Below are 20,175 nucleotides of genomic sequence, written 5' to 3' on the forward strand. Positions count from 1 at the left end.
CAAATAATGATCAGGAACCAAATGTAAATGAGCGCATTTATGAAGATCTCTCACATCCTACAGCCTATTGAGTAGAACTTACTGCTTTGGTAGTTCTGAAGTAATTATTCATGTTATGTGTTGCATAACTGTCCAGGAATAATATGTACATTAATCCTGGCATCAGTTTTTTCAAGGCAAAGCAAAAGCCAATGTTTTGACAGCTGCATATGCTTCACATATTTTTCACCGCAGCCTAAAGTATTTAGGGGGCTCCCTGGAGGACAAACCTTGACTCAACAAGGCATATTTGATGCCTGCTGATTTTGTACATTAGGTTTGTCTGAAATTCTTTATCGCATCACACAAGAGGAGCAGTGCGGTGGTTTGCTACTCTTAAAAATAGAAAATTAAACCAACAGAAAAAATAATAATGAGCCTGCCAGTTTCTTTCAAAACTCACTTGGCAAAATAATAACACTTGAACATGCACTTACTGGAAACTGAGAATGATGATGACCATCTAGAGAGTGCTTGAGACTGGATTCCATTGGCATAGATTGCAAGGTAGTTCTCTTGCCCTGGCAATATTTGCACTCTGACAGGCCCACCTGAACTGGTGATCACCCCTCTGTAGCAAAATAAGATTTTCAGATAATACATTTTAATAACAACATGCAACTAAGACCATTTCACACTGTGGAGAAGACTTGTCTAACTACGAGCCTGATCAATTTTGCAAGATGGCTGCAACGCCTTCTTGCATGGGCTGGTTCCAATTGCTAAGGTTAAGAGGGAATAAAAGAAAGAAAAAAAGTTTATGTTTTTTTCAGGTGAGCTTGAAACATAGTGACTAAGAAGCAAACTCAACTCAGTGCAATGCAATTTGCTTCCTAGGCAACATTTTGGATTTACTGAACAGTTGCTTTCAGCGACAAAACTATACACGCTCAGACATCTTTTCAATACATTTAGTATAAATGCAGCAAAATATGTTATAGTTTAAAATATAACTGCCAAGGGTACAAATCTGTCTCCTTAGCTTAGCTGATAAACTTTGAGGTTTGTAACAGCTTTAATTGGATACATAACTTGCATCACTCCTTAATGGCCTGCTCCCAAGACTCACTGCACCATTAAATAAATGGGCAGGATTTCTACTTTATTTATTTATTTATTTATTTATTTATTTATTTATTTAAGCTATTCATTGATACCTCTTACTTCAAGATTAAATCTTTCCCAGGCAGTTTACAATACAAGTAATAAAAACACCGAGCAGGGGGAGGGGAGAATAGAATATATCAGCTTAAACATTTTGAAACAGGATCCAGGAGGCAGAATACGCACACAATAAGAACTTAGTGCCAAACTAGATGAAACAACACTCACACAATTACCAAGTGCATGAATGGCCTTTTAAACGTAAATGGCAGACAAGTCATATCAGGGGCCCCACAGCTGCAATTTGTATTTTTAAGAGTTCTTCTTGCAATTGGAAATTGCATGAATTATGCTGCCATCAGTTTTGCCCTCTCTTATGAAAAGGTTTTGTGAAACAAAAAGGTCTTCACAGCACATCTAAACATGGCAAGAAAATGTGTATGTGCGAGGAGAGGGGTTTGCTGGATTTTCCCCAGGAAAGGAATCCCATAACTCTGGTATCATCATTGCATAGCTGCTTTCCCAGTTACCTGCAAATCATATCTCAACTTATCTTATAGACCAGAGAGCAGGGCTTCTGAAGCTGACCTTAAATGGTTTGGCTTCTTTGCGTGTAAGCAGAATTTTGGATAACGTAATTCTTTAAAAGGTCAGTAACTTTGAAGTAGAGTCTGTAAGCATATTTGTAACTGGTACAATTGATGTTTGATGGGTGCAATATGATCTGATCACTTTGCTTCCACCCACATCTTTTCGGCAACAATATGGACAAATGATAGTTTCTAACCCCAAGTTGCTTTCCCATAATAGTCCAATGGGGATATAACGAATGCATGAACAACTGAGGCCATGTCCACCTTTTTCCAGCCACCAATCACAACTGGTGAAAAGTAAAACAGGATTGTGGCTGTAGACGTAACCCAAGCTATTCTACTTTGTAATGCTAACTTCAAAGTCTTCCATCTTTTCTGCCAAAAATAGATGACAAAATGACTATCTGAAAGGGGATTTCTGTTTCAAATATTTATAAATCAACTTTGTAGGACAGCAATAAATAATTCTTGACTAGATATCCTTCATACATCTTAAGTGATTGGTGACATTTACTCAGCATGCTAGTTCATAAGAGCTAACTATCAATGTCAAATGAAATCCTCCCACTCATGAATGTCCTATTAGTATGAAACTAATATAAATTATACTTGTTTGGAGCAGTTACAGCTAAAGGAAAATAAAAGTTAAGAGTGGAGAAATAGCAGAAGGAAGAGTAAGTGTGAAATATAAAAATCTCCCTTATACAATCATTCAAGAAAATAGTAAATAGATTTGAATTCCTGATACAACCTCTAAAGGCCTCTAGTAGCCACTGCAGAGACCTCTGCAGCCTTTATCTTGCCAATCCTGTACTAGAGCTCCAATATTGATAGCAGCAAAAAAGGGATGAGCCAGGAGAGGTAAGGGTAGACTATGGAAAGACTTGAATCCAAAACTTTCCCATTCCCCCAACACCATCTTTCAAATGGGGTGGAGGTGATGAGAATATATCAGTCCCGAAAAACATGGGAAACAATGGGAGGGAAATATCAGAATCAGAAAACAAAAAACGAGAAACAATCCCAACTAACGAAAAACAAAGAAAAGGGAAACAAAAAAGGAAAAACTCATCTCTGACCTTCCTTCCATCCTGCTGCCATGCTCTCAGCAGGACTTTGGATATTTTGGATTTTCTGCCTTCACTTCTACCCCATCCTGTCAGCAGGATTGCTCCTGTTCAAATAAGTTATCTATATTTCAACCACATGTTTCTACTAATGTGGGGAACTTAAACATTTAAACATCATATTAATTTAGATCAAAGGATGAAAAACCCACCACATGGAAAATTCAGCCTACACAACTGTTATCAGCATTCCCAGGAAATGAAGGGTTATGTTTTCTAGCTACAAACACAATTATATTCAATTAAGTTTAATCTGCTGAAACAGTAATACTACTTTGATGTTCCAGCAAAATTCTGGATTATGCATTAAATTCTTGTTTAACACCACAGCTATCTTGGCTTGCTGTCGTTGCATTAGTGTGATCTTTGAGATAACAAACATGTAAAATAGTTACCATAAAATAGTGGCTAAGCAATTCAGATATAAATCAGGAAGTGGCTGGGCCAAATATGAACTGTTATGAAGTAAATAAGTTGATTTAGGCAAGCCACTCCCAGTTTCAAATCCCCTCCCCATGCACACAATGGAGAATTTCTCTATGAATATCTATGATTTTCCAACCTCTTCTTCTATTTTAACATGTATTCACCAATCAAAGCTGCTTCCTATGGACAGTCTAGTAAAAATGACAAGCAGATCACACTCACTGAAATTATTGTGGCCTACCTTAAAGTAACAGAATTAAGATTGGCAAATTGTCTCCTTGGAGGTCAGTGGAACTGTATGGGTTTAAATCTAACTATTTTGGCTTACTTGGATTACAAGATCTTCCGTCATCACTAGAATGTTGTACTTTATATACTGTGGGCAACATAGGATGGACTTATCATTATGTGATGTAAATGCACTACGTCTCTGCTTCTTTTAGCACTGAGGGGCCCTTTTGGAACATCTTTTGGATTCGCCTCAAAGAACATCAAATAACTTCCCTCCATGAAAGCCTGGTTTTGTTGTCACCTTGTCATTCCACTATTTGTGCCCTGGGCTTGTTGCCACCCAGCACGTCAACATCCATTTGAATTACCCTGATAATTTTCCAGCACTCTGCTCACTTTGCCAGTTACCTAATGGTTGCCACATTTCCTGTGAGTGCCCCAGTTGTTTGACAGGAACAGCCTGGAGATGTCACTGTGTTTCATTAAACCCTGCTAATAACAATATTATTTTATTATCTTGCAGATCACATTCTACAGGTATGGCTCTGAAAGGTATGACACACTAATGGAGAAATACAGAGAAAGCCTTAGGGAAAAGGAACAAAGCATCACTGCCCTTTCAGGAGTCTAAAGTTGTATACATACACTTTATTCTAGAATCAACGGAGAATGAGCACTAGTTTTTTCTATATAGTCCACACACAATCTAGATCTATTGCATATTTCTTACCCCAGACAAGTGGTTATTGAGAAAACGGTTTCATTCAACAACAAAGGTTTGTTGCAGATTGATTTTGCATTACACTGCAGTGTGTCCATTTGAAAACAGATTTAGGTGGCCCTAGCAATGGAAGGTGTATTCGCACCTCCATAATCACATTATGGATGGGCACTTCTTCATTCATCTGGGGCATGTGCAGGGAGCATACCCTCTAACATTTCTCCAATGAAAATAGGGACGTCCTAAATAAATAAATAAATAAATAAATACATAAATACATAAATACATAAATACATAATTCCACCATTTATGCACCTCCCATTTGACTGGGTTGCCCCAGCCACTCTGGGCAGCTTCCAACTTATGTAAAAACATAATAAAACCTTCCCTATACAGGGCTGCCTTCAGATGGCTTGGGGATCAGATAACTCCATACCTTCCAACACTTCTCCAATGAAAATAGGGATGTACTAAGGAAACGTGGGACATTCCAAGATCAAATCAAGAAACTTCTGACAAATCTAGGACTGTCCCTGGAAAATAGGGACACTTGGAGGGTCTGCGGGAGGAAACGGCATGGGTAACCTAATCAAAGGGAGGGTTTTAAAATGCATATCAAGTAACCACACCCACCCTTGTGGAAGGCAGTATTTAGAATCATTTTAGATGATTACAGAATGAGAAAAGCTGGATTTTTTATGTTACAAACACGTTAGTATGTATGGAGCCTGGGATATTATTTTTCTTGTCTTCAGTGAGCATAAGTGAGTAACTACCAACGGCCTTTTCCTATTTTCTGAGCAAATAATACTTCAGGACAATTGTTCTGGCTACTTTTTTTTACTGGACTAGCATCTTATGGTGAAAGGCTATGAAATATTTTGAGTTTTACATAGCAGCGCAGCAGAAACAACACTTTTCTTTAAATTCCGGCACCTGTATCTTTCTGATGTAGGTCTAATAACAACTGAGTGGAGCAAAACATTTATGTGGCACATGTTCCTCTTACCACCGAGTGGCCTCAACAAGCCCTCACCTAGGTTTTTAACCTAGGGCAGCCTTCCTCAGTTACGTTATTGGACTAATAAACACTGCTCTCATTTCCCCCTCTAGTTCTACTTATTAGCTTGACGCTACTAGAAGAGTTCCCTACTCTGTCTTTGTCACTTTCCATTTACATCTTATCTTGGCATTTATAAGCTATTACACAACCTCCACCATCACCAGCCAGCATAGCCAATGGTCAGGAAAAGCAGTGGTTGTGGTCCAACAATGCCTGGAGACACAAGGTTGGGGAAACCTGGTGTAGGGCATGACTAAAGACTAAAGATCCTACTATATATATATATTAAAAATTAAGGAGGCAGACTGTTCAGAGTTAAGCATGGGAAAGCACAACTGATATAAATGTGGACTTTAAGTCTCTGCCACTAAAATCAATGGCACTTTAAAGTGTTTTAGCTTAATCCAGATGGTGCCTTAAGTTCTGGCCAGTATACATGACCCTACCACAAAGAGCATCTGCATTCTTAGCATAGATTTCATTTTAAAGCCGATTTCTAACATCTGTGGAAGGAGTTATGCTTAAGCACAATAGTAGAAGGAAAACAAAAATAAATTATCTAGGTCTTCCACTGAAGAAAACAATTTTCAGAGATCTTAGAATTTGTTTTCATGGACTAAAGTCCACTTCATTGGATGTACGAAGTGTTATCCCAAGTGGACTGAATAAATAACAATTTATTGCATAATACGTTAGTTAAGCCTTTAAGGTGCCACAAGACTCACCATGGCTGTTTTTGCTGCAGTGGACCTACACAGCTACCCCTCTGGAAATTAGAATTCACCTAACTGTTGCTAGGCTTTGACTTCAAGCTACAGCCCTCTGATCCATATGCATCAGCTATGCACAGATGAGATGGTGCCAACTAGTCCCTGTTCTCTTGAATGGGCTTAATGCTGTCAAAGTAATATAATGATCAGCTCAGCATAATTGTCTAGGGAGGACAAAACGATGCCAGAACAATGTCCATACAAGTTGACAGAGATGATGTTGCCATGCAAAGGCAGGAAAAAACATGTCAAAGTGAAGGAGAATTGTTATTAGTCTTTAACTACAATGTTCCACTGTGATGGAGATAAAAAATAAAAAAGAGAAGAGTCGAGGTACTGTCCTTACAAGAACTGCACATGCATTACTCAGTCCAGAAATCCAAAGGAAAATGTCTCATCTGAGATCCAAATGGCACACCATGATGCTATTACTTTGCTTTCTGACAATACAGATGGGGAAACCACATGTGCATTAAATGGAAAGCAAAATGCAGACCTCCTGGGTCTAAGCAGAAAACCCAAAATATGGCAATTAAAAATATGAAAGCATTTTGCATGCAATTAACTACAATGGGATTCTCTGTGGTTAATGACTGGAATGCAAAATAATAAATCTATTGGAATCTAGGGTCAGGGAAGACAGAATATCAGATAAATATTGTTCTCGTTCTTTTCTCTCCCTTTTCCTCCTTAACTTGAAGTGGCTGAAATCAGTTCCTCTTGTTGTCTTCACCATTTGCCATTTCTATCTTGTTTTGACCTTTGAAGTATTATATACTTTTTCATACTGCCATTGGCTGTGATACAGTAATACAATGTGAATGCCTGCAATAAATAGCATTGGTACAACTGTTTTTGCAGACACTTTCTCTTGCCTTATGTATCATGCCAAACTTTCAAACTGAGTTTGGGACTTAAGGAGTTTGGTGTAAAAAGCTACTAAAGGAAGCAAGTACGGTGCCAGTCCTCACAACCAACTAGTAGAATTGTAAAATTTGGTTAGGTGGATGCTAGTACTGAGAACATGCCAATGGCATCACATTACTCCTTCCTAGAACATGCCCAATTCTCAAATCACATTTCCCATGCCGCTGCCCAATCAACTTTTGATAGCTTTCCAATGGTGCAGGAAGCTAAGCAAGCACGATGTAAATTGCACAACCTTCTTGAATGAGCACCTAGAGCCACATACCTATCCAATATTCCAGTTATGCAGGGGTGGGAACCCTTTTCAGTCCGAGGGCCACATGCTTTTGAGGGCAACCTTCTGGGGGCCGCATACCCCCCGAATCAAAAAGTGAGTGGGGTGACAGATGTGACTCTTAACTTTGTACAGCAGACTACATTCCAGCCACTCAGAAGCCAGGGGTTTCTATTCTGCCCCCCCCCCCGCAAATCTCTCCACCCAGGCAAGCAACCAGAGTCGTTACAGTTCAAGGACACATTCCAGCCAGGCTAAAGGGTTGGTGAGGCGTGTGGCCTGAGGAGAGGTTATGTGGCCTGGGAAATAGGCAGTCCTATTGGATATATGAAGCTGCATTACACTGCCAAATCATTGGTTCATTTAGCTGTGCACTATATCTCTGCCTGGCAGCAGTTCTCCAAACCCCCAGAGAGGGGTCTTGCTCAGCCCTGCTAATTTTAATGGCTAGGAACTGTAGCTGTATGGACTCTACTATTGATTTGCAGTAGCCTTGCTTCCATATTATTATGCTATGTCAGAAGATTCAGAGGGTTGGTAGATAAAATACAGTTTGGTAAGTTCCCCCCCCCCTCCGCAAATTAAACAAAACGATTTCCCCCTAAAATATAACGCCATTAGATTTAGTGTCTGTCTCTTTAAAGAGCAACAAAACCACAGTTCTTCTCTTGGTCATATGCCTGATATCATACATTCCTAGAAAAGAATCTAAGATGATGTAGTGAGTGTTTTAGTCTTTTTGGAAAGTTTTAAATCTTTGGAATTTACAGCTAAGATGTGCATCATTGGAAATGATTTATTTCTGTTGTGCAAAGAGGGAGCTGGCGTCCTAGCTCCATAAGCATAGGCCCTTCTGTGGCTTTTCAGGCCACATCAGGGCAGCATAAGTGCTGAAACTTGTCCAGGTTACTTCTTTTCTCTGTATGAAAAATATGTGTCAGTAGATAACCCTGAGGAAATTATAGAGCCAAGAATGCTGCCCTCTAGGGATGGGAAGAGGGAAAAAAAATCCTGTCATGCCAGCTAATTATTATAAGTTAGGAAGGATTTAACAGGCCAAGTTGCAGAAAACCTGAAAATGGGAGAATAGCCCAGAAGCTTATTACGGATACAAAACAGTCCCATGATAACATGGAAAAGTATCACATGGCAGCTTGGAATTATGCTATGAATATGGGGATAGGAGACAGGGAAGAACATTTGTTTGTTTGTATGTATGTACATTTGCTTGCTTGCTTGTTTAATAGAATGGGAGTAATGAACCTGTGATCCAGATACTGTTGTATTTCAATTCCCAACTACCCTAGCCAGTTTGGCCCATGATGGGAGTTGTAGTCCAACAATATCCAGAAAGGTACAGACTCCCATCCCTGATTTAGAATCTATCTGGGCTAATGACTGGTAATAGCGAGAAGCTAGTGGTTTCTCTGAAGAAAAGAACTGCTTGTTAAGTGAAAGGAAGGTAGTCAAGGTCTTTTCACTGATAGCCAAATAGTTACTGCTGAAGGTCTGTTCTCCTGCTGGCTAAGGAAACATGAGCTGCTGAAACACATCTGCAGAGTCTCAACACTGGAAACTTTTCAGTAAAGTACATGATGTTTATCTGCTTAAATCAATAGTGGGGAATCATGTCTGGAATCGCTTCTGGCTGGAGGGCTGGATCTAGAAATGGCCAACTCTTCTTGAGCCACTTTGACAAGTGAGTGGGGCTACTCACCTGTCACTCTCCTGATATGATATGACATCAGATGATTGAAACTTCAAACTGCCAGCATAAAGAAAAAAAATGGGTGCACACTCTTAGTGTTTCCATTATTTGCCAGCTTTAACTTTCTCACGTCTGATGTTATATGATGTCGGGTGTAGGAAAGGTGGGCAAGGTTCACCCAATAGGGCTGTGGGGGCCAGTCTCAGCGTCCTGACATGTCTAATCAGACCTGCAGGTCAGAGGTTCTCTACCACTAGCTTATATATTTCCCCTGCTCTTAATTTTTTCAATTCCACCCTACTCCAAAAAGGGGATTTGCACAAAGTCTGTTTAGTTAGCAATATGCTCCAAACTTCTGCTCCAAACCAGAATGTCGGGTTGCCCATGAGCCCAATCAGGGCAAAATATTATTCCTGTGTCATTATTGGGATAATATATTCCAGCTGAAATGGCTTAAGAAAGAGACATGAAGTTGCAAATAAGGTCCACAGATCAGATGAAAGGGGTGCATCCCTCCCTAACACCTTGACTGTGTTATACATCCACACACAGAGAGGAAGGAGCTGCATTATTATTGTTATTGTGTTCATAAATCACAATGCACACAAACATATCTATTTCTGTAATGTGCCAGGACTGAGCCCTATCCCAGAAAACAAGTTCCAGGACTGAACACTGGCTCCGATTATGGCCTGCTGCATAGGCAAAAAATTAAAAAAAATGGAAGTTTCTCTTTTGCAAACATTTTTTTTTATTCTACTGAAGTTGTGCAAAACATCTTGAAGCACCTCTTGAGGATAGCAGTAACATGCATCCAAAGCGAGGAATGCCTTGCTATTGGCATCCACTCATTAGTGGACATTATTCCACGAACTATTGTTACCATGCAATATTTGTACAGGGCTAGAAGACAATGCATTATGCCAGGTTCCAACCTCCGTAAAAACCTTTCACCATCACTCTTGAGCAGCACCATTTCCAAATGACTACTGCCCAAGAGAAACCAATCTAGGAATACTCAAAGGAGGCACCTGGCACATAACCTTTTGAGACACTTTCCATTGCCACTACCCCTGCCATGAGAAGCCTAGGGAGGCTGCATTTGGACATAGCTGGAAAATGACTGCATGTACTCTCCAAAAGCATTTTCATTTGGGCAGCTAACAAACTTAATGCGAGATTATTTTTAAAACATGAGAAAAGCTAGAGGTTAGAAACATCTATTTCTTATAGTTAAATCCTTCATTTCTTCCACGATGGAGTTCCCAAGTGGCTTCTATCGCTCAGTTCCAGGCCTGACCACAGTTGACATGTCATGTGTTTGCAGACTATGTCCTGAAATAGAACTATGTAGGCTACATAGCCAACAACCAACACCATTTTTAATTGATTTTAAAGTTGTGTTTTTATAATGTCATAGCCAACCCTGAGGCCTTATGGTGAAGGGTGAGTAAGAAATGCAATTAGTAACAACAACAGCATGGGAAATTGATTCCTAATTTTCACTGAACTGTTGATAATCAGGCTTACCTGTGAACAGCAGCTCCACAAATGCTGGAAAGGGAGGCGTACGCAACATTCCCATAGACGTAGAATTGCCATACAGGACAGTCCGATGGGCAGAGGACATCTATATTATTTTTTCTGAGATCCAGTCCTCTGGTAACGCATGAGACAGCTGACAGGACTGCAGAGGAAAATAAAGAGATGGCATATAAAACATAAAGCCTAACAGAAAAACCAGTATTCAATTGCAGCGCAGCCAGTCTACCTCTATGATTACATCATTAAGTGTACATTCATATATTTTATTTACTTACGGCATTTGTACCTCACCCTTTAGCCAAAATGCTCTCAAGAGTGGCTTACAAAAATCATTTCTAAGGCAGCCCCCTGCCCTCAGGCTTGAAATCTAAAAAGACATGACACACAAGGAAAAAGGAGTGGGAGGAAGGAGGGTAAAGCAAGCTCAGGAACAAGTCCTTAAAGTGATAGTTCTCAAAGTTATGGCTGATGTCAGCGGCAGGTTTGAAGTACTCTTCACATCATATCCAAGAGCATGGCAATGTTTAAGCAGATGGAGGACAAGGTGTTCATTCCTCAGACAGCTGACTTGAGGGCAGCTTAAATGCAACAGCAACATATTGTCTAATAGGCCTCATTTGCATCATCAGAGCACTGATAGTACAGTTATTTTGTTTCAACATCCCCTTCCCAATTCTTTTACCGCTTAGCAATTATTTGCCTCCTTTGAATTTGAAAACAGAGCGTTAGTTAGTTTGTTTATTTGTCACTGGACACATTAGGTATTGATGAATTTTACCTACCTCAAATTACTGTTTTCAGGACTAGTTCATATTCACAAGTCAGAACACTGAAGTGCAATGCAATATAATAACACTTATTGTCGTTCACCTAGCCTGCCCTTGCAATGAGAAGCCAGGGTGTTCTCTTTGATGTTAATTTGTCATTTTAACCTCATAGCAGGGCATTAGCGAAATCTTGTATTGGTTTAATCTTCACATAAACCCATGGGTCTTTGGCACTGCTTGCTGCCAGGATTCTCAGAATTTGTGACAGGCTCTTGGCAGGATATCCTTTTTTATTAGCCATGTGTTTGCAGACTATTGAAAATGTGGCAGGTCAGTTACTTTCCACTGACTCCCTGGAATTCACGTTAGCCTTACTTGCTATGAATAACATGGGTTCCATGTGCACTAGTAAGACTCTTCATATTCAAAGATGGGAACTGTATTTGTCTACATGTGTGGAATATTTGTGTTGTTTTGGGTTGTGACAATGGCACCAGGTCACTGCAAAGTGGTGTGACATGTTTTCAATTACTTTGTGGCTTTTGATATGTCTTGCTAATTGTTTAGTGGCATACCAAATCATTGGACTGGGTTATAAATGATCTTGCACTAATTTCCCATTCATTCTTCTGTGGTTTAGCAATTCTGTTTCTGTTTTGAATTAATTAAATTCACATTTGGGAATTTTTAGTTTATGTTTATTATACTAGTACTATAGTGCTATTCTATTTTGTGCAATAATTTGGTGTGGAAATCATTTTTAGATTTATGAGATCAATTTAAAAATCCAAATTATAGGAGCTACATTTTCACAAGTGACTAAAGGAAATCCAGCATTCCATTCCCTTTTGTGCTTTAAAAAAAGTCAACCCAAATCTAGCTATGCTATGGTAAATTAGTTTATCATTATGTTTGGTTATTGGGTTATTCATTATAAAGTACTGAGAAGTTATGTCATCTCTTTTTCTTGCAATCTTCTGCATTTTTACTGCAATAAGAGATACAAGACTAAATAATGGTAAAATCTACATTCTTCCATACAGCACAGAAACACACCAGTTTAGTATACCTCAGTAATAGAAACAAATTTATTTCTGTTTTATTTCCAGTTTAAAAAAAATAAATTACAGTTAGAAAATCCTTGTATCAGGTTTGGATTAGATATAAAGATTTGTTAGAGAGAAAGACCCCTAGATGGATTTCTCCAGTGGAGGCCAAAGCCTATAAGAGACCGAACATGTCTGCAAATTGGTTAAGATATATGGACATATTGCAGCAGGAAGGGGACTCTTTTAAGCTAAAAAGCTACGATCAAGTGAAAAGCCGGGTCCCCGACTGGCTGCATTATCATCAGGTATATGAAACATTTAAAATGGACAAAAAAGTTGGTTTTCAAGTAGAAAAATCAAAACTGGAAACAGAACTGATAGAATCGAACTTTAAAAACCTTTCCAAAATGTATAATCTTTTGCTAGAGTGGCATACGAAAGATGAATTGGTTAAATCGTCAATGATAGATTGGGCGAAAGATGTAGGACACAATATTATGATGGATGACTGGGAGAGATTGTGGCAAAAAGGTATTAAATTCACTGCCTGTCATAGTCTAAGAGAAAATATAATGAAAATGGTTTACAGATGGTATTTGACACCAGTTAAGATAGCAAGGATGAATACCAAAATGTCAGATGTATGTTGGAAATGTAAACATGCGAAAGGTACCTTTTTTCATATGTGGTGGTTGTGCCCAGCGGTAAGTGCTTTCTGGGATAAGATTTATAACGAACTCAAGAAGGTAATGAAGGTTACCTTTTGTAAGAAACCAGAGGCATTTCTTCTGAGCATAACTAATGAAGAGATACCCAGTCAGGATAGAGTGTTTTTTATGTATGCCACAACAGCAGCTAGAATTTTATTGGCAAGAACATGGAAAGGTGAAGAGATACCAACGGTGGAAGAATGGCAGATGAAGATGATGGAGTACATGGAACTCGCAGAACTGACCGCCAGAATCCGAGACCAGAGGGAGGAGAAGGTGTCACGGGATTGGAAGAAATTTAAAGACTATCTAGTTAAATCAGTAAAATTGAATATTTGAGCAGAATTAAATAGAATAGCGGCTTTAGTAGGTTTATGTTAGATAAAATTGTTAGCAAGATATTTTTGGAGTGAAAGATTTATTTGTTAGAAAATATGTTAAGATTTGGTGATCAAGTTAAGATACGATTAAGTAAAATAAAGCACATTAAAAACTGAGCAAATGTGAATAGAATAAGATACAAAGCTACCTAGAAGATATATATGATTCTGAAGACAGTGGAGGGAATGGGGGAAGTCCCCCAAAACAGAGAAGATAGCAACAAGAACAGTAAGAGGATAAGTGTTAGTTTAAAGGTTTGTATATGTTTCTTTTTATTGTGACTGTTGGATTGTGTTTTTGTGTTGTGTTTATGTATTGTATTTTTGTATTGTTAATGTTGTTGTTTATATTATGTTTTCCTTTTGTCTTAATAGAAAATAATAAAATCTTATAAAAATAAAAAATAAAAAAAATAAATTACAGTGCAATTTCATAAGTGTGTTTAGACATTAACTCCAACTTGGTCCAGTGACTGTAGAACTGCAGTACTTGTAGAATGATACAAGCTTTCTCTATTGAACCTATAAAAGAACAAGAAAGTTTTAAAAAATGTTTATAGGCTTCATGAAAGTTTCTTGTAAGACCTTGATCCACTGAGGTTGGAGGCAATTTAAAAAGATGCAGCTTCTGGGGCTGCATATTTGCATCTAGCTCTTGAGGTTGTGTGTAAAATCCTGAATGCTAATCATATTCACAGTGACCTTTACATATGATCAGCACAGAATTTTGATAACACCAAGTAGACGCGCAGCATCTACACATGCACAGATGTGTACAGAGCAGCACAAAAAAGCATACTGCTACATATGCAATTATTGCTGAAAATTATATTTCAAAAGGTATTTGATACAATAGTTGTGCTATAATTATCCTGGATATTAAAACCAAAGTTAAAATCAACTTTTTGGTCCTGTATCCAGCCCACAGTAGTCACTATGTTGCAGATAATGGTCAATAAGTTCCATGACCATTTCATTATTCTCCACCTCGCTGATTGATTTATTATGGTTTGTTGCTAATATTTATAGCCATGGTCACAAACCTGAATGGCTTTAAAAGGGGATTCGGCATCGAAGGAGGCCAAGGCTATCAGCGCCTTAGTAACCTGTAGCTTGATGACTATATTACCTCCAGAATCAGAGGCAGCATGCCTCTCAATACCAATTGCTGGGGATCGTGAATAGCAGAGACCTATTGCACTCATGTTCTCTTTGTGGAGATATCTGTTTATTTTTATTTTATTTACATAGTTCTAAACCACACTCACATATAAAATATGACAAGTCAACCTAAAAACAATAGAATTGTAAAAAGAAGCAGCAGAAGCAGAAGTGGCAAAGAATCTCAGGTTTGAAAGGCTTGTTTGAAGAATACAGTTATTAAAAGACGCCTGAAATTGAACGGGGTTCCCATAAGCCTCTTTCTGGTGACTGTGAGAAACTGATCAGAATTTTGGACTTGACAGGCCTTTGTGCTAACCAAGCAAGACTTCTCTTATGTTATTATGTGAAATAACCATATCTCAGACAATAGTATTCAAGTTATTGCCAGAAATATTAAAATGGTTTAAATTTGCATTATGTTACCTATGCTTCCCTTATAGAGCAAAGAAGGAGTATCACAGACAACTGTTACTAACACCCCTCCCCACTCCCTCACTATATTTAAGGATCTGGTGACTTCTGTTTCAGTGTATCTGAAGAAGTGTGCATGCACACGAAAGCTCATACCAGGAACAAACTCAGTTGGTCTCTAAGGTGCTACTAGAAAGAATTTTCGATTTTGTTTTGACTATGGCAGACCAACACGGCTACCCACCTGTAACTGCAACTGTTACTAACAGATATCCAATGCAGTGTACTCTCTCCAAAGCCTGTCATGGGACAAAGGTTCAAAAAGTATATTTTGATTTTAACGTCCAAGGAAATCATGGCACAAACAGCAGGTCAAATACCTTTTCAATATAGTTTTCAGCTATATTTAAGATAGTACTGCTATCTTTGGTCTTTCTTTTCCAATACATTCTTCCAGAGTCACTACCTCTTTTCTAGACTTCATTCTACTTGTATAAAAAGAAAAAGAAAGCATTCTTGAGTTTACATAGCTGCTTTCTCCAGATATCTACAGTACAAGAAACCTTTGTAACAATCTTGCTTAGGTCCTTTATGGGTTTGCCAACTCCTACAACTGATGAGCTTTTCCATTGTCAAAGGTCAAATCCTCATACTTTGCTTACAAAAATACACCAAAAACCTCACTCACCATTTTGGAAAGAGTTCTGTGTTCTCCTTCCAGTGCTGATGGAGCTTAGAAATACACATGGCTGTTTTCATCTCCATTTCTGTTTAATAATATTAATCAATTCTTCACTGGAAATATGATCCTTAATCAAAAGAATTTTAATTTCTTCAGTATCAGCGGATCCTTTTATTTTATTGTCTGAATAGTGCCCTTTAACAGAGGTGTATAGCTTCTTGGGTCGTCATGTTCTTCTTAGTAGTAGAATTCCATTTCTTAGAAATATAATTGTGTGTAACACATTTTCCCTTCGCACTTGTTCCAATAATCTTTGCACTGAGTCCAAAATAGTAAGCACCTTTGACCATTATTTATTATTTCTTACAGCCATGAAATATTCATGTTCTTAAATGTAAAGTCTATTCAGTTACGCCATTGGATGGTTCTCATTATCTCACACAATCTATTCACACTGGAACATTCTAGGTTTTCATCCTGTCATAAGTCATTTAGAGGCTTTTTCGTGTAAGGTGACAGATAAATTAAATAATAAATAAATATTAACTGAAAACATGTATTTATTTGATCAACAGTTTTGCACACTTCATCACTGGTGATAAGATTCAAGTGAAAATTTACTCAATGCACAACTTCCACTATCCCTCTCCAGTAACTTTTCCACAGCTACTGCTGTGTGTTGCTATTACCTAAATAATCCACAAGGAAATTAATCCTATTGTCATCTAGAAAACCAAATTAACAGGGGCTTTGATGGTAGTCTATAGTGAACACAATTATTTTCTGCTTGCCATAAAAATGTCAAAAAAGATTCTACTCCTGCTATACATGCCTCTTGGGCAATTTCCATATTAACCTCAGACACAAGTAATACTGTATTGCCATTTTTAATCCTGAGAAGTTTTTAGTTGCAAGTTCACTGTGCAATAATAGTGGTATTAAACTAAGAGTGCCATACTAGTCATCTTTAGACTCACAAACATAACTTTTTCCAAGTCACAAATGCAACACCTGGACCACAATAGTTTTGCCACTAATTCTGCTCAGGAGAAGAAAAAAGAGCAGTACCATTGAGTAAAACAACAAACAACAAGAAGAAGCAAGGAATGAAACAGGTGCTTTAAAAATGAACATTTATTATGACAAACATGTCCAACACATAGAATCATAGAGTTGGAAGGGACCACGAGGGTCATCCAGTCCAACCCTCGGCAATGCAGGAATCTTTTCGCCCAATGTGGGCCTCGAACTCACTACCCTGAGATTATGTGTCTCATGCTCTACCAACTGAGCTAGTCACATCTCATTGTTATCAGACAGAAGAGTCCAGCAGAAGGAAAACTAACACAACTGTAAGCATATTTACTCGTAAGTCCCACTGAGTTCCATAAGATTTACTCTCCAGTAAATTTGTGTAGGATTGCAGTTTAAGCAGACCGCAGTAGTCCAAGCAATTGGAGCAACATGTTGAAATGTTTTGGACTTAGTCTGTTTTCATTTCCCAGAGCACCTGTTTTGAGGCCTGCCCTGCCCTTCTAGTTTCTTCACTAGATCTGTGCATGCAGCAGGTTGCGTGCTTTTCTCCTCTCAAATACCCAAGCAAGGAAACTAATACGTTTTGAAAATCAGGGAAGTTTCCAAACACAGTTTCTGATACCACAACTATAAGGGCATGGGTGAGGGAGGGGATATCAGGAATCCATAGTTGCTTTTTAAAACTGTTGATAAATACACCTGCTGTTCCATAGAGTATCACAGTCCCATTAGACTCTGACTTTTATATAAAAGTGTAAGTATTCATGTTTAGCTTCAAAAAAGATGCAAATGGACAAAATTTTGTCTTGCTCAAAACATTCACACACACACACACATTCATATTCATCTATATTCTCTTACTTGATTAAAATATTTGATCATGCATGTTAACAGGGAAGGGTGTTAAGCTATCTTTTCGATTTAGCCCTTAAATAAGAATGTACCGGGACTTTACCTATCACTAACAGAAGATCAATTTAGGATGAAGAAAAATAAATCTACAGATTACAGAGAGGCATTGACTGATAACATAGCAATTAATCTTTATTGGGTGTAGAACCATGGAATCATAGAATCATAAGAGTTGGAAAGGACCCCAAGGGTCATCTAGTCCAACCCTCTGCAATGCAAGAATAGGAGGACACTAAAAATACATTCCGGAAATCCTAACCATGGACTACAGACAGTTTCTTGCAGGAGAAGGGGGTTGTGAAGCAACTCTGTCCCTCTCCGCGAGGAAATGGCAATATCCCCCAAGACACATTTCTGCATGCATGTACAGCTTCCGCATGCACCTGTTCAAAGACCACCCCGCACAGCAAACTTATTTGCAACTGAGAAAGGATTCCCACCCCCCAATTTTTTCTCAACTCACCCGAGCTCTCGTCGGCCTTCGCAGGGCTGGCCAGAAAGACGACACCTGCCATCAAGAGAGGAGAGCGGGGTCGTCAAAGGGAGTCCCGAGGGGGAAAGCAGGCTAGTGCTGAGCAGAGGAGGCACGGGGGCTTGTTGTGAGGAGCCCCCCTTCCCCAGGGGAAATCATGTGCGAAAGCCTCTCTCCGAACCCCCCACCCCAACCCAGCTCCGGGATCCAGCACGAATTAAAAATACCCACCCAGGAAGAGCAGGACCGGAGCCATGGCTGCACCTAGGAAAAGGAGAAGGCACAGAGTCAGCCACGACAGGGTTAATCAGAGGAGCTCTTCTTCGCGCGCGCGCCCCCTCCCACCTCCCCACACTGGAGGAGACGGAGGGGAGACCATCTCTTTGGGTGAGGGGGGGGGGTAGCAGTCTCTCTTGGCTCCTGATTGGCGCCAACGGATAATGGCGACGCGGGGAGGCAAAACTATTTTACCTCGGGTTCTCGCAACCTGTGGAATGGTCGCGCCCTTTCGAATACGCAGCGCCGGGGAAATTGAGAGAAGCGCGAAAAAGAAGAAGAAGAAAACGCGCCTCTTCGGGCCGCCCCTGCTGAGGCGAAAGGCGGGCAGCGAGGGATGCTGGAGGAGAAGCAGCCGGAGGAGAAGCAGCCACGGCCGCAGGGATGTCTGCCTGGACCAGCGCTGCGCGTCGAGGGGACCGCGCGCGCTGGCTTTAAACCCTGCCCAGGCGCATGAGCACTAGTGGGAAGACCTCGGCCGCCTCCTGGGTGGCCTGGGAAGGCGGCTGACCCGCCGGAGTGGAGTGGGGGCGTGGGGAGAGGGAGGGCGCGGAGGAGCCCCGGGTGGGCCGGAGCCCTTGGCAGCTGTCGCTTCTGAAGAGGCGGCAGCTGCCGCGCGCGGGAAGCGCCTGAGAAGCGGGCAGGTGCGCTCTCCGGCTCCACTCGTTTCCCGCGCTGCTCGGAAAACGGGGTGGGGTGGGGCTCGCCTGGCATTTATTTCTCCTCTCCCCAGCTCTGAAGCAAAGCAGAGCGCCCCCCAAACATTTGTTTTCGCGGGGCCGGGGTCGCTTGGAGGCCTTAAACTCAACCAACCTTTCCCGAGGCGGTGGCGCCTTGCCATGTGCCTGGCACGCGGGAGAGCGAGGGATTGCGAGATCGAGGCCCGGCGGGACGCCGGCTGAAAGGGCTCCGACTGTACATGATATCGAATTCCCATATGCTCCGTGGACTGATTTCCTCCTGGCCAGCAGCTGTACAAAGATTCACAAAATGTTTAGGGGTATGCGTCTCCCTGCATCCCCCCCACCAGAAAAAAGCACTGGTCTCATCAAAAGGGTGCCTTCTTGCTCCTTACCTAAGAACACTATGGGAATGCAGACTGCATCATCATCATCGTCATCATTATTCCACCCTTCATCATAAGATCTCAGGGCAGTTCACAGAATAAAATGTCTGCCTTTACTTAGATGGTCCTGGGTACCAATACTGGTGATTGAATTAGTTTGCATTTTGTGCTTAAGTATCATTATAGCATATATGAGATACCATAACTGCAGTCTCCCTAGATGTGCCCTTCCTGTGAGTTTCATGTGTGCAAAGCTGCCTGCGGACAAAGCAAGATGAGCGCTGCAACCCCAGAGTCATACGCGACTGGACCCTAACAGTCAGGGGTACCTTTACCTTTTATACATGCGAAAGTATATATTTTTGTATTTGGAAAGGAAATGAAGAAAAGGGAAATGATGAAAATGAGAAAGCCTAACAGCTGAACTCATCTCGAAAAATTAGAATATCGTGGAAAAGTCCATTTATGTAAGCAATTGTTTCCGTTAGCTACTGGAGTTTAATATATGAGATAGACTCATGACATGCAAAGCGAGATATGTCAAGCCTTTGTTTGTTATAATTGTGTTGATTATGGCGTACAGCTGATGAAAACCCCAAAGTTGAAATTGTTAATTTGGGGTTCTCATCAGCTGTACGCCATAACCATCACAATTATACCAAATAAAGGCTTGACATATCTCACTTTGCATGTCATGAGTCTATCTCATATATTAGTTTCACC

The 20,175-nt window shown here is 40.1% G+C and overlaps 1 protein-coding gene across 2 annotated transcripts in view; it reads right to left on the bottom strand.

The window, feature by feature from the left end:
- COCH (cochlin) overlaps positions 1-18,900 on the bottom strand; it is a 32,833-nt gene extending 13,933 nt beyond the window's left edge. The window contains exons 1-5 of one of the 2 annotated variants that reach the window (XM_033144236.1): positions 18,680-18,900; positions 18,342-18,374; positions 18,102-18,146; positions 10,514-10,670; positions 477-610 (exon numbers count right to left, since the gene is read on the bottom strand). In XM_033144236.1, the coding sequence (XP_033000127.1) occupies positions 477-610; positions 10,514-10,670; positions 18,102-18,146; positions 18,342-18,366 (361 nt within the window). In that variant the 5' untranslated portion in view covers positions 18,367-18,374; positions 18,680-18,900. The other variant, XM_033144227.1, reaches the window with a different exon arrangement.
- Positions 18,901-20,175: the final 1,275 nt, after the last annotated feature.

This window comes from Lacerta agilis, chromosome 1 (assembly GCF_009819535.1).
Source record: "Lacerta agilis isolate rLacAgi1 chromosome 1, rLacAgi1.pri, whole genome shotgun sequence".
NCBI lineage: Eukaryota > Metazoa > Chordata > Lepidosauria > Squamata > Lacertidae > Lacerta > Lacerta agilis.